Raw genomic sequence first — 12843 nt, 5'->3', positions numbered from 1 at the left:
AATATAGGCTTCATGCTGCCACCTGTGTTCTCTCTAATGCCCAAGACAAATTTTGCCTAGGGAGACATCATTTCTGAAAAAAGGGCCCAGGTAGGTAGGTAGGTGTTTGAATTACTTATATATGCTTATCAAGGTTTATGATACAAGGATATAATGTTTACATGCCCAAACACAACTGTGATAATAAAAAAAAAAACATTTATACTCTAAAAACTAATGCCCATGCAAACACACAATGCGCCATTGATGATGTAACTGCCTGAATATTATATATTGCTAATGCAGCTATGGGATGTATTAATGGGGTTCAGTTTATTTAATACATTGGAGGTAAACATGCGAATGAAAGAGTAGAGGCGTACATTTAAAGCCGGAGATACTACTTTTTTTTAATAACGATGTCCGTGCATATCCTGCATCTGTTTAGTCCATTCATGCATGAAGTAAAATAAAATAAATCTTAAAATTGCCTTTAAGTAAAAAGCTGAAGGTCTGTATGATTATGTTTTTGGAGTTGTGGGACAAGTGCGATAAAACAATGGTAAGAAATATGCAGATGATTGACAGATTTATTGACACATGGTATAAATCATTTGCATTACCTTTTTTTTAAACAAAAAAAACAAAACAGGTTGGAATAAATAAAAAACATCGCAAAGAAACAAGATCTTGAAGGTAGGGCTGGGCAATATATCGATATTGTATCAAAATATGAGACTAGATATCATCTTAAATTTTGGATATTGTAATATTCTAATAAGACACGTCATCTTTTCCCAATTTTAAAGGCTGCATAACAGTAGAGGGATGTCATTTTCTGAACACACGCTGTTCAAGCGGTTCTCATATTTGCCTTTTAGTTATTATATCAACCTAACTCATTATTTATGAAAAAATGACATTGTGTGCATATTTTGTGAAAGCACCTATTGTCAACCATTCAATATTGATAGAGGTATTTGGTAATCGCCCAGCTCTAGTTGAAGGGCTTTTACTTTGACGAGAACAAAGCGGTGGATGTTTCCTCCTTCCTTGGCCGTTTTGTGGTGGCAGTAAACAGTTTGGACAGATCAAAGCTGGAAATGGAAGCTAAAAGCCGTTTGTTGAATCCACACTGCATGTAAAACGAGAATAACTACCCTGGTAGAGTCCTCTATCCAGCATGTTGTTGCCCTGCGGTGTGAAATAGCCACACAGCACTTAGGCCTGAGTCCGTTCCTCTTTCCTTGCTTGTGATTGGCTCTCCTCGCTGACGCTCTCCTCCTTTCTGTCCACTTCTTTCTCCTCTTCCTCCACTGTCAGTGCTAACCAGGACTCTTTGTGCAGCCTCTCGTTCCTTTCCACCTCTTGAACGCTGGGTGGCGATGTCGCCTGCATGTGCGCCGGCAGGTTCTTGAACTCGTCCTCGTTCACATCAAAGTTCTTCATCTTTGAGTCCAGCAGCCACCAGCGGCCAATGAAGCCCACGTCTAGAACCCGCTGCGGGAGCTCCCTCCAGGGCACCAACAGGTTGGAGCACTGGGCTTCGTACAGCGTGGCGTCGGCGTCGTAGTCGGCGCGGTAAACCAGGGACAGGAGGCCCAGGCTGGCGTGGCGGAGCCGGCCCTCGTTGCGAAGCTTCACCAGACTCTGCACGTGGCCGTCCGAGGTCCCGTTGCGGATCCACGGGGACAGCAGGCCCAGGTGGTTGGAGACCTCCAGCAGGGCGGTGTCAAAGGACGACCGGTCGGGTTGTGTGTAGAAGCAGGCCCAGGCCCCCCCCAGCAGAGTGGCGTACACCGAGGCTTTGAGTGGTCGCTCCCACGAGCCCACAACCACCTCCCGACACGCCTCTTTGTAGTCAGAGACCAGGCCCCGGCACCACGCACCTAACGACACAGGGACGGATGCAGACACTTAGTGTTAGGGCTGGGCAATATATCGAGGTATCGATATCGCGATATGAGTCTAGATATTGTCTTAGATTTTGGATGTATGGTAATATGGTGAGTGTTGTCTTTACCTGGTTTTACAGGTTGTATTACTGTAAAGTGACGTCATTTTCTGATCTTACCAGACTGGTCTAGCTGTTCTGTTATTTACCTTTACCCACTAAGACATTAAATCATTTCTGGGGAATAATTATCAAAAATCTCATTGTGTGAATAACATTTTGTTAAAGCACCAATAGTCAACCATACAATATTGTCGCAATATCAAAACCGCGGTATTTGGTCAAGAATATTGTGATATTTGATTTTCTCTATAATCGCCCAGTCCTACTTAGCGTTCATTGACACTTGACTGATTATCTATGGTAAATGTCTTTTTATAGCCAAAGGTTTATCATTATTTCCTTGCGGGAGTCATCCTAAAAGGATTAATAAAGAGCTATTCACATCAGTCGGCCCTGGGAGGTCACTGAAAAGGCCCGTTTGTATGATGCCTGTTGTGTTCTTTAACCACCCAAAGCATCACAAGTAGACTTTGTATTGAACAATCATTGCTTTCCGTCTGTGTACAGATCTCAACATTTCCAACCCCACCTGAAAGCAGCTTGATTTCACGGGGAAAGAGAGAAAGCAGAGATGGAGAGAGTGTGCTTTGGTCAGTCAGCTGATCCTCAAACTCCTGGCCAGTTGAGTGCTTGTGTTTTTTTTTTTGTTAAAACGTTCTTGTGGGTGCGACGGAGCCAGCAATGTTTCCGGTTTACTCTACTGGACTCTCACACCGCCTCACAAGTCTGATCACCAATTAAATGACTGGCCACGGCAGGGTGACGTCGGATTTAGTTTTTCAGAAAGTGGAATCTGTCACGTTCCGCCGCAGGCCGCTGTTATTTTTTCTCTCCATCAGGACGGCCAGAGTGGGTGAATATCCAGCATTAGTCTTTCCACACAGGTCTTTCCATTCATTTTGAATGGGGGTGGTGTGTTTAGACTGCCGCAAGACATTCTTAAAACACCAAACACCAGCACTCAGCCGCCCGGGAGTTTGCGTAACAGCAGGATGTTTCCTGCAGCAACAGCACCGTTTATCCATCTCTTGTCTTTCTCTCTGTGAAATGAAGCAGCCTTCAAGTGCGGTCGGAAGCGTTGAGATCTATAATCGTATAGATGAAAAAGATTAACTGTGAAATATAATACTTGTGCTATATTGAGGGATGAAGAACACAAAAGGACGTCACAGGAATGGGCCATTTCTGTGACACTCTCACCACCTTAGAGCCCTGCGGAAAATCACCGAATGGCTTTTATTGGTCTGAACTATTGTGAGATGTTTTTTACAGTGTGTTCTGGGGACAGGCAGCTTGTGGATAGTGAAGAGATGTTTGCTGTATGTGACTGTGTTAATGTTAAAACAACCTAAAAAAAATGTGTGACATTGCTTAGAGCACCTTTAAAGTTCTTACTAACTACTAGCTAGTTTCAAATTAGTGATTTACTAAATTGGCTTGCAGTATTAAACCTTAAGACACGTCTGAGCTAGTTTGGACTTTAGGAATGTCAGCTGCAAGGACACATCTGTAGGGGTGGGGGAGAAAATCATTATTTTCAGTGGCTGTACTGTATTGACACACAGACGCCAAGTATGGATTTTTTATTTTATACGTGTTGGTCAGTTTGTCTGCTTGACAATCCCATTTTGCAGCAATAAAATTAAAGTAAGATAAACAAACAGAAATGACAAAAGTTGATTGGTGGTTGACAAAGTTTCCTTTTGGGGACATCATTTGAAATTGGGGAAAAAAGGTTCTAAATTGCCGAATTTAGAACCTAAATTTTAGAACTCTAAATTTGTTGCCGAAACATGTGTTTCAGAGTTAGTAGTAGTCACGTAATTAAGACCAAGTGGGAAATATGAATTATGCTAATCCAATAAACACTATTGTAGCAACTTATGCTGTCTGATGTTATTAGAATAACATTTGTAATTTTAAGTTACATTTTGTTTTTTGTGTGAAAGGCAATTCCTTCATTATTAAACCGCGTTTAGAAGTGTCAAGTTAGATATGACAAACATATTTCATATTACATGTTCATATAATAGATAATTGTGATTTTAAACATATTGCAATATATTGCAATTTTATCATTTATTCCCTTTTTCCAATGATGTCACCAAAAGGAATCTGTTTTATCTAAAAAATACATTTCTCTGTTGGTTAATATAACTTCAATGTTATTGCTGCAAAATGGGATTGTCAAGCAGACAAAATGACCAACACATATATAATAATAGATCAATACTTGGCGACTGCGTATCAATACAGTATTGCCACAGAAAATATCGCGATACGATGCTGTATCGATTTTTTTCCCCCACCCGTACTAAACGTTAGCTTTGCCAGTAGGTGAGCCATGCAACAGCTGTGAAGTGGAAATATTTTGTAACAACTAGGGTTGGGCATCGTTAGGATTTTAAGGATTCTAATTCCAATTCTTCCTTTAAATTCCGGTTCTTATCGGGTCTCGATTCTTTGAAGGGTATGTTCTAACTAGGCTAAAGCTGTGTTCGAAAACGCTCCCTATCACGGAAATGGTGCTCATTAAAGTGTTTTTGGCCAACAGTGGAACTGAGTCATGTAACATATACAGTGGCTTGCATACGTTTATGAACCCATGCTAAAGTTGACAAAAGAGGAGGAATTAAAAACCCTCTTTTGGAAAATGATCTTCCTTAAAATACAGGGAGACAAGTATACAAATCCCTATGTTAAATTCCCATAAAAGGTGGGCAGAGTTTTATTTTAAAGGACAGTTATTTCAAGGATCCGTGATACTCATCATCCTGATAATGTTCCCTTGGTCTTTGGAATTAAAATAGCCCACCCCCCCTTTTATCACATACCATGCAGAGAGATTGGCATGGCCATGGGAACACAATATACAGAAAACCAGTTAGTTTGGAAACCAGTAGGGACACAACACCGGTTCAGCCAAGCTAGCAAATTAGGGTTATGAGATGCAGCTAGGGCTGCGCAATATGGGGAAATATCTACTAGCGATTATTTTGACTGATATTGCGATATGGCTCACGATATTGAAGGTAATGATCATTTTTGTGTCACTATTCTCATTTTCATTGACTAATATTAAATCTTAAAGAGATTAAAATGATTATAGTGTGATTTTTGCAAGGATATGTCCCAAACAAAGATGTTTTCTGTAGTCTGTAGGATAGGATTTGTAGGCCTGGACGTCTCTGCAGTGCCACAACACTTTATTCATAATGCTTTGACACATTTTCTGCCTTTAACAAATATTGCGCCGCTCTGCGATTTGGATATTGCACTGGTCTATATTGCGATTTTGATAAAATTGCAATGCTGTCCTTTCGAGTTTAACCCTTGTGTTGTCCTCCCGGGTTAAAAAACGAACAAATATTTGACATTTTTGTCCCTGTTTCAGACTTTTTTTTTTAGTTTTCAATAAGACCACTTTACTACCACTAGTTTTACACTACCACTACAGTACTATTTTGGAATTCATGTTCAACAACCATAATGTATTTAAGACTGTATCTAATATTTGAGTTTAATAAAGCAGAAATTATGAATCATTGTGACTAATAGTTAATATAAGAGGAATGAACAGATGATATTAGTCCGGAATGAAAATGATCAATTGTACTTGCAAAGAGCGTTGTATGGAATCCAATCCATTTTTTGTGGTAATTTGGTTAAAAAGAAACCCATATTTCAGATACAGACATTTTTTAAAAGGGGTCAATAAATAAAAGGTAATATTATCTGCTGGTGCTATGAAAACAGATGGCATAACAACTAGCTACACTAGCAACATTATAAAAGGTAGCACCAAGCTACAACAGTAATACAAATATCTTGTTTACCTTCTGTATACAGTGAATTGGGCAGTAGGATAAACTAATGTTAACGTATGTCGAAAGCTAGCTAGCTAGCTAACGTTAGCGGTTTCGCCTGTGCAACGTTAGCTGCTAACGTTAGCTGCTAACCTTAGCTGCTAACGTTAGCTGCTAACGTTAGCTGACTCCGTTTCTCACCCGCTTTACTGTTTTTCAGCCTTTGCCATCTGCTGCTTGTGACCGGAGCTGCTGCCGTTTCCGCCGCCACGCAGAACATCCTCCTCACTACACGCAACGAAGCCATTTCAACGGGTTTATCCACTCGTGCGGTCACCTTCACGCACCAGAAACATGCTAGTTGTCAAGAGGACGGCTCACATGGTGAATCTTCCGACAGGAAACTCTACACGCAAACGTTCCGCTTGCTGTCACTTGAACACTTCTCCCCGCAATGTACATCCGGTAAACCAGACTACTAACACATATATGAAAATATATATTTTAGAAATTGTAAACGCATCCTATGTGTCGCATAATTGTGCATTACAGTATGCTACAATGTTTAAACAAATCGGCATCATACGAAAAAAAAGATAGAAAAAAATAGATAAGTAAATAAATAACATACCGTATATATAAAGGAAGTCATTTAAAATATAAACAGCAAAAAATAAAAAAAATAAATAAAAAGGGTAGAGAACGATATAAAATACATAAACTACAATACATAGACAAGATGAAATGGAGTGAAGGCTATACAATCATAATTCCTTAAAAAACATCTTACAGTAGATCAGCTATATAGATATATTTCTTATTATTAATAATTTGGATAGATTCCAAAAAGTTCAGAAATTCTAGTGTGTGTGTGTGTGTGTGTATGTGTATGTGTGCGTGCGCGTGCGTGCGTGCGTGCGTGCGTGCGTGCGTGCGTTTGAATCAACAAGAAGGCGGTTCACGTGACTGCTTTGTTTACGTGGTGACGTGTCCCGGAACTACGTTCTAGCGTTTACCCACAGCAGTTGCGCCGTAACAGTATATACTTCTACTGACAGTATAATAAATACTGGCGTTAGCAGTGTATGACTAGTAGTTTATTAAACCTATATGGACTGTGTCATATACGTCCTTTAGCTAACATTAGCATTTTCAAACAAATGAGAAACATGAGTTCTTGTGTGAACATAGCCTAACGTTAGCTTAGCTAGTGTTAGCTGTCACAGCTTTGTGGCGACTGTGTGACACGCCATCGTCTTCCTAATCACCACCAGGGACACCCCGCTGCGGACAGGTTGGTTGAAGCTTTGCTGGACACTACTCAGAGGACAAAGTTAGGGCAGAATGGGGACATGTCTTGGGGACTTTGGGGATCACTGAACATTGAAGTGTTTACGTAAAAGAACTTGATTGGTGAGCTTGCTGTTGCGGTTTGATGCGTGAAGAGATCTATCAATCAATAAGGGTCTACCATGAGAACATATGTGTCCATCTTCTCCCAGGTCTTACATGAGGTTCCTGTTTGATCCCTGAAGCAATGGCCAGTCCTAATGATCTACAATTCCAAGGTAAAGACTGCTGCGGTGTCTGTTTTTAATTCTCCATCTGTCAGGCTTAGCTTGTTAAGGCTGGGGGGGGGGGGGGGGGGGGGGAAATCGATACAGCATAGTATCGCGATATTTTCAGTGGCAATACTGTATGGATACACAGGCGCCAAGTATTGATCTTTCATTATTTTATTTTAACACTTGATATGAATAAACAGAGAAATGTATCTTTTTCCCCTAATACTGTATCTGAAGCTCTTTTTATAGACCTTAGTGGTCTCTAATACTGTATCTGAAGTCCTTTTATATAGACCTTAGTGTCCCTAATACTGTATCTGAAGTTCTTTTATATAGACCTAGTGGTCCCCTAATACGTATCTGAAGTCTCTTTATATAGACCTTAGTGGTCCCTAATACGTATCTGAAGTCTCTTTTATATAGACCTTAGTGTCCCTAATACTGTATCTGAAGTCTCTTTTATATAGACCTTAGTGGTCCCTAATACTGTATCTGAAGTCTCTTTTATATAGGACCTTAGTGGTCCCTATATACTGTATCTGAAGTCTCTTATATAGACCTTAGTGTCCCTAATACTGTATCTGAAGTCTCTTATATGACCTTAGTGGTCCCCATAACTGTATCTGAAGTCTCTTTTATATAGACTAGTGGTCCTAATACTGTATCTGAATCTCTTTTATATAATATTAGACCTTAGTGGTCCCTAATACTGTATCTGAAGTCTCTTTTATATAGGCCTTAGTGGGACGCATGTTAATGTTAAAAAACCTCATAAAGTGACATTTTCATGCCATGGGACCTTTTTAAAGATATTGTTGTTAACGAGACCTCCAGTTAACACAGATCCAATATTTAAACTAGATAGTGAAAGGTTAAAAAAAATAAAAGACTGTTGTAAAACTGTGGCGATGCAGTCAGTAACAGAATAACAATAGAAGGGTGTTTTTTGGATAAAAACTTCAGTAAATGATGGTCCGGCCAAAGAACTAAGATAGGATCTGCTTAGTGAAGAGGTTTCTGTAATATGGTCCCCTGACGTCTGGGCCGCGTTAGCCTCACCGCTAGTACTAACTGCCTGTATTTGTTGCTGCATGTGTGCAGAGTTCGAGGAAGCAGCAGAGCTGTTGTCTGCAGACCCGGGGGCCTCCACGCTCAGTATGTCTGGATCCAGCCCCAGCACTCCAGCAGGAGCAACAGTAGGAGGGGAGGATGTGAAACTAGACCTCTCGGAGGATGAGGAGGGCCGGGAGGAGAGTTCAGAGGTGCGCTAAGTATCGGTGTTGACGTATGTCACCTAAGGGTGTAACAATTAGGGCTGGGTATAGCCCACGTGGTGTTTTTCCTAACATGTACCAGCCAATCACAAACAATATGAGATCTTGGTAGAAGCATGCTGATTGGCTCACTGACACCGAGTAGATTTACTCCTTAGATATTGAAATTGGATATTGAATGGCGAGGTGTTTTTTGATACTCTATACTAATAGAGGCAATTCAGTCGGTGCCTAAAAAGTATTGAATTCCAATATTATCAATACAACGTGGAAATATTGATCCATGTCGTCATCTTTAAGGTGCACCTTTATTTTGAAATTCCCACTTTCCCATTTTCATTCTTTTTATTAAAAAGAGTGGTTGGTTTTTAACTTATATGTCTGGAAGAGCTTAGTAATGAAACTGTCAAAACGTGTTTTAGTTGATTTTTAAAAATAACCATAAATGTAACTGTGTTAAATGACATGTATCGTCTCATATGGGTCGCAGAAATTGTATTGTGGCAGACTTTTATATTTACTGTGATATCAGTAAATATTAGGGCTGTCAAACAATTAAAATATTTAGTCGCGATTAATCGCGTTAATGTCATAGTTAACTCGCAATTAGTTGCAATTCATCACACATTTTGTCTATTTTATGTCCCTTGATTTCTTTTTGTCCTATGTCCATTTTGTTGTTTTGTAGTTTTTCTAACGTTACTAGTTGTTGCAACAGCATGTGGAAAAAAAAAAACTACAAAGTCTGCTAGGCCAAAAAGAACGTTAATCTTGCGATTTAAAAAAAAAATAAAAATCGACGCCGTTAAAATGGGTTTGTGTTAATAACGGGTTTAACTGAGAGCACTTGTAAATATTGTATCTTTGTCTAAAGAATTGATATAATATCGTGTGTGTGTGTGTGTCCAGCTTTTAGGAGGACAGAAACCAAGTGGTGGCTTCTGGACCTTTGAGTACTATCAGTCCTTCTTCAACGTGGACACAGTGCAGGTACGAGCCCCTCCCCTCTCTACAACCACACTCTTTATACTGATATATATGTATATATAAGCTCAGAGAAATACATGTACGTATTTTATCACGACATCTTTTGCTCGACACCCCATCACGTGCTGCAGGTTCTGGACAGAGTTAAGGGCTCGGTGATGCCGTTACCTGGAAGGAACTTTGTCAAACACCACCTTAGGAGTAACCCAGATCTGTACGGTAAGCCGACTGAGATCTTAAATCTGATCCGTGTATGTGCTATTGAAGCTAGATGTACAGCTGTGTGTAGCGGAGTGTGTAGCGGAGTTGGAGGCTGCACTAGTTGACGTGCATCTGAAAAAGTGGAACTACACGCCGGGAGACAAGAAGTGGGACTGGTCAGCTGTCGGCTGCTGTTTCTGATGCCCGTTGGAGATTAAGTAATCAATGCCAAAATGTCAGAAAATGGTCAAACAAAACCAAAATGTGTCTCATGATCAGTGTTTGGCAAAGCCCAAGAGGACGTCCTCAGATGTCTCAAAGACATCCAGTTAACTGTCACAGAAGAGTGAAGAAACTAGAAAATGGTCACATCTCATATTTTTATCCATTCAAAATGTCCCTTGATTTCTTTTTGTCCCATTATTTTTTCAAACCTTTGTAAGAAACCGATGTGAATTGCATACTACTTTGTATTTCTGGGAAAATATTACAGTATGCACTACTTGACACTACGCCGGCATAAGTGTCCCACAATGCAATGCGGCGGTAACAACAACTTTCATAACAGACAGCAACTAAGGATTACTGTAATAACGCTCTAATTGACATTTATGCATATTTAATAGTACTGTCAAATGATGAAATGAAATATTTAATTGCATTAATGTCACTAGAACTTTTCTTAAAAAATAACTCAAACCAATTAGCATCTTTAATTTAAGTTAGGGAATCAAAGAAGTCACGCATAGGCTTTGTGTCTAGTAATATAATGTGTGTGTGTGTAGGTCCATTCTGGATCTGTGTGACTCTGGTGTTCTCGGTAGCAATCAGTGGGAACCTGTCCACATTCCTCAGCGAGCTGGGGAACCCGTCCTACCACTACAGACCCCAGTTCCACAGAGGTCAGTCCTCCACAGCCTCTTTGACCTCACACTTTGTCTCAGTTTTTACCGAGTCATGCCGAGTCCCATGCTGAGTCATGCTGAGTCTGCCTTCTGCCAACAACAGTGACCATCGCTGCCGTAGTGATCTTCATGTACGCCTGGCTGGTGCCCATCGGCGTCTGGGGTTTCCTGACCTGGCGGCAAGGGGCTGAGAGGCAGATCGGAGGCTATTCCTTCCTGGAGACGGTGTGTGTCTACGGCTACTCCCTCTCCATCTACATCCCCACCTCGGTGAGTCCATCGTGCATGTCAGGGTCACAGTGGTCTCGCTTTGCCAGACCCTCCTCCACGAAGGAGGGTCCACACAACATTCGGGAATGGGAGAGAGACGTGCTCTGGTTTAATGGCATTTCTTTAAACCAATCACAGTTGTCATGGGCGTTGCCGCTGCAAAATAGCCTCAGGAAGGAACTTTGAAAGTAGTAAAACTCAGATTGGACAGATAGTCTAGCTAGCTGTCTGGATTTACCCTGCAGAGATCTGAGGACCAGGTAACCATAGTCCTCAGATTGGACAGATAGTCTAGCTAGCTGTCTGGATTTACCCTGCAGAGATCTGAGGACCAGGTAACCATAGTCCTCAGATTGGACAGATAGTCTAGCTAGCTGTCTGGATTTACCCTGCAGAGATCTGAGGACCAGGTACCCATAGTCCTCAGATTGGACAGATAGTCTAGCTAGCTGTCTGGATTTACCCTGCAGAGATCTGAGGACCAGGTAACCATAGTCCTCAGAAATCCACCAGAGGTTAGAATCCCAGATGAGCAGATGGAAGAACAGGAAGAAGCCCTTAAAGTGTTCAGAAAAGTTGAAATTTCTACAATTCCATGACGGCTGGGGGGAAAACTCCACCTGATGATATAGATCATGTTATGATAATGTTCCTATGGGAACATTAGTGGAATATTGACTTTCATTAGCCATGTAAACAGCTTAGTGGGAATATTGTCTTTAACAACACAAACCTTAATAATATGTAAACAACGTGCAACCCTGTCATCTCCAGGTCCTGTGGATCATTCCGTTTGAGTGGTTGCGCTGGACGCTGATCCTGGTCGCCATGGTGATCTCCGGCTCGGTCCTGGTCCTCACCTTTTGGCCTGTTGTCCGGGAGGACACCAAGGTGGCGGCGGTGGCGACGGTTGTGACCATCGTGGTTTTGCACACGCTGCTGGCTGTGGGCTGCAAGGTCAGTGGGCCCCTGGGATAGGGCTGCACAATTAATCGAATTTTAATCGCGATCACGATTTAGACTTCCCACGATCAAATTTGCGTGATCGAGCGATTATTTTTTAAAAGCGTCATTTCATAGAACGCTCCGGTTTTTTTGCAAAGCCAATCTCCCGCTCCGTAAAGCCGTCTGATCTTGAGCCAGTCAGAAGTCAGTCTCAAGGTTTACCAGTTTACCAGTAAACGCAACACTTTGTCCCGGCTGTGTTTTTCAGACAACAGCGGTGACCAGTGCTAGTCGGTGCTAGCGTCTGTTAGCTGTTAGCTAATAGCGTCTGTTAGCTGTTAGCTAGTAGCGTCTGTTAGCTGTTAGCTCCTCTAGGAAGCACCGGTGCTAATGTCCTCGCATCCGCTGCAATGCTGTTTATATGGATATGGTTTAATTTTCCGTTACATGACCCATTTTGTCTGTAAAGTCGTGCCTGTGTTGAATCTCTCCTTTACTCTCTCTCCTCTACTCTCCAAGAGCGGCCGCCGTCCACACTTCCGACATTGGTCCACAGTTTTTTTTTTATTCACAGCTGTATATTGTTAAGTATGAGGGGCAAACCTGTATTGTACCAGTGTTTCCATGGTAACTCTGCTATCGCGGCCGCCACGGCGAAGAACACAGAAGAAGTTACTGAATGCAACTAACTTCAGTTGGTAGAGTAACAGCGTGAGACGCAGCTGCTGGACCTGGACCTGGACCAGGACCTGGGCCAGAGATGTGACCCATTGCGAGAATATCACAGTTCATAAAAATGCAGCGCAGTGACAATACAGACATTTCATACACACGCTGTGTGTATGCGCCGTTCGACCCGTGCTGGACCCGTTCATAATGAGTCAGCCGTCTCTC

At 41.6% G+C, this 12843-nt stretch overlaps 2 protein-coding genes across 4 annotated transcripts in view; one reads left to right on the top strand and one right to left on the bottom strand.

The window, feature by feature from the left end:
* Window positions 1-988: 988 nt before the first annotated feature.
* timm29 (translocase of inner mitochondrial membrane 29) overlaps window positions 989-12843 on the bottom strand; it is a 14084-nt gene continuing 2229 nt past the window's right edge. The window contains exons 1-2 of one of the 2 annotated variants that reach the window (XM_032538134.1): window positions 6004-6231; window positions 989-1868 (exon numbers count right to left, since the gene is read on the bottom strand). In XM_032538134.1, the coding sequence (XP_032394025.1) occupies window positions 1201-1868; window positions 6004-6109 (774 nt within the window). In that variant the 5' untranslated portion in view covers window positions 6110-6231 and the 3' untranslated portion in view covers window positions 989-1200. Of the gene's footprint in view, window positions 1896-6003; window positions 6232-12843 lie in introns of those variants that run through there. The other variant, XM_032538135.1, reaches the window with a different exon arrangement.
* Window positions 6720-12843, top strand: part of yipf2 (Yip1 domain family, member 2) — a gene marked incomplete at its 5' end in the record, with an annotated part of 13408 nt that continues 7284 nt past the window's right edge. For both annotated transcript variants that reach the window (XM_032538131.1, XM_032538132.1), the window contains 8 exon segments: window positions 6720-7096; window positions 7305-7370; window positions 8469-8629; window positions 9551-9631; window positions 9760-9847; window positions 10615-10731; window positions 10838-11004; window positions 11779-11961. In XM_032538131.1, the coding sequence (XP_032394022.1) occupies window positions 7340-7370; window positions 8469-8629; window positions 9551-9631; window positions 9760-9847; window positions 10615-10731; window positions 10838-11004; window positions 11779-11961 (828 nt within the window).

Source organism: Etheostoma spectabile, chromosome 15, assembly GCF_008692095.1.
Source record: "Etheostoma spectabile isolate EspeVRDwgs_2016 chromosome 15, UIUC_Espe_1.0, whole genome shotgun sequence".
NCBI lineage: Eukaryota > Metazoa > Chordata > Actinopteri > Perciformes > Percidae > Etheostoma > Etheostoma spectabile.
The sequence above is the reverse complement of the archived record's forward strand: the minus strand, read 5'-3'. Positions and strand labels throughout refer to the sequence as shown.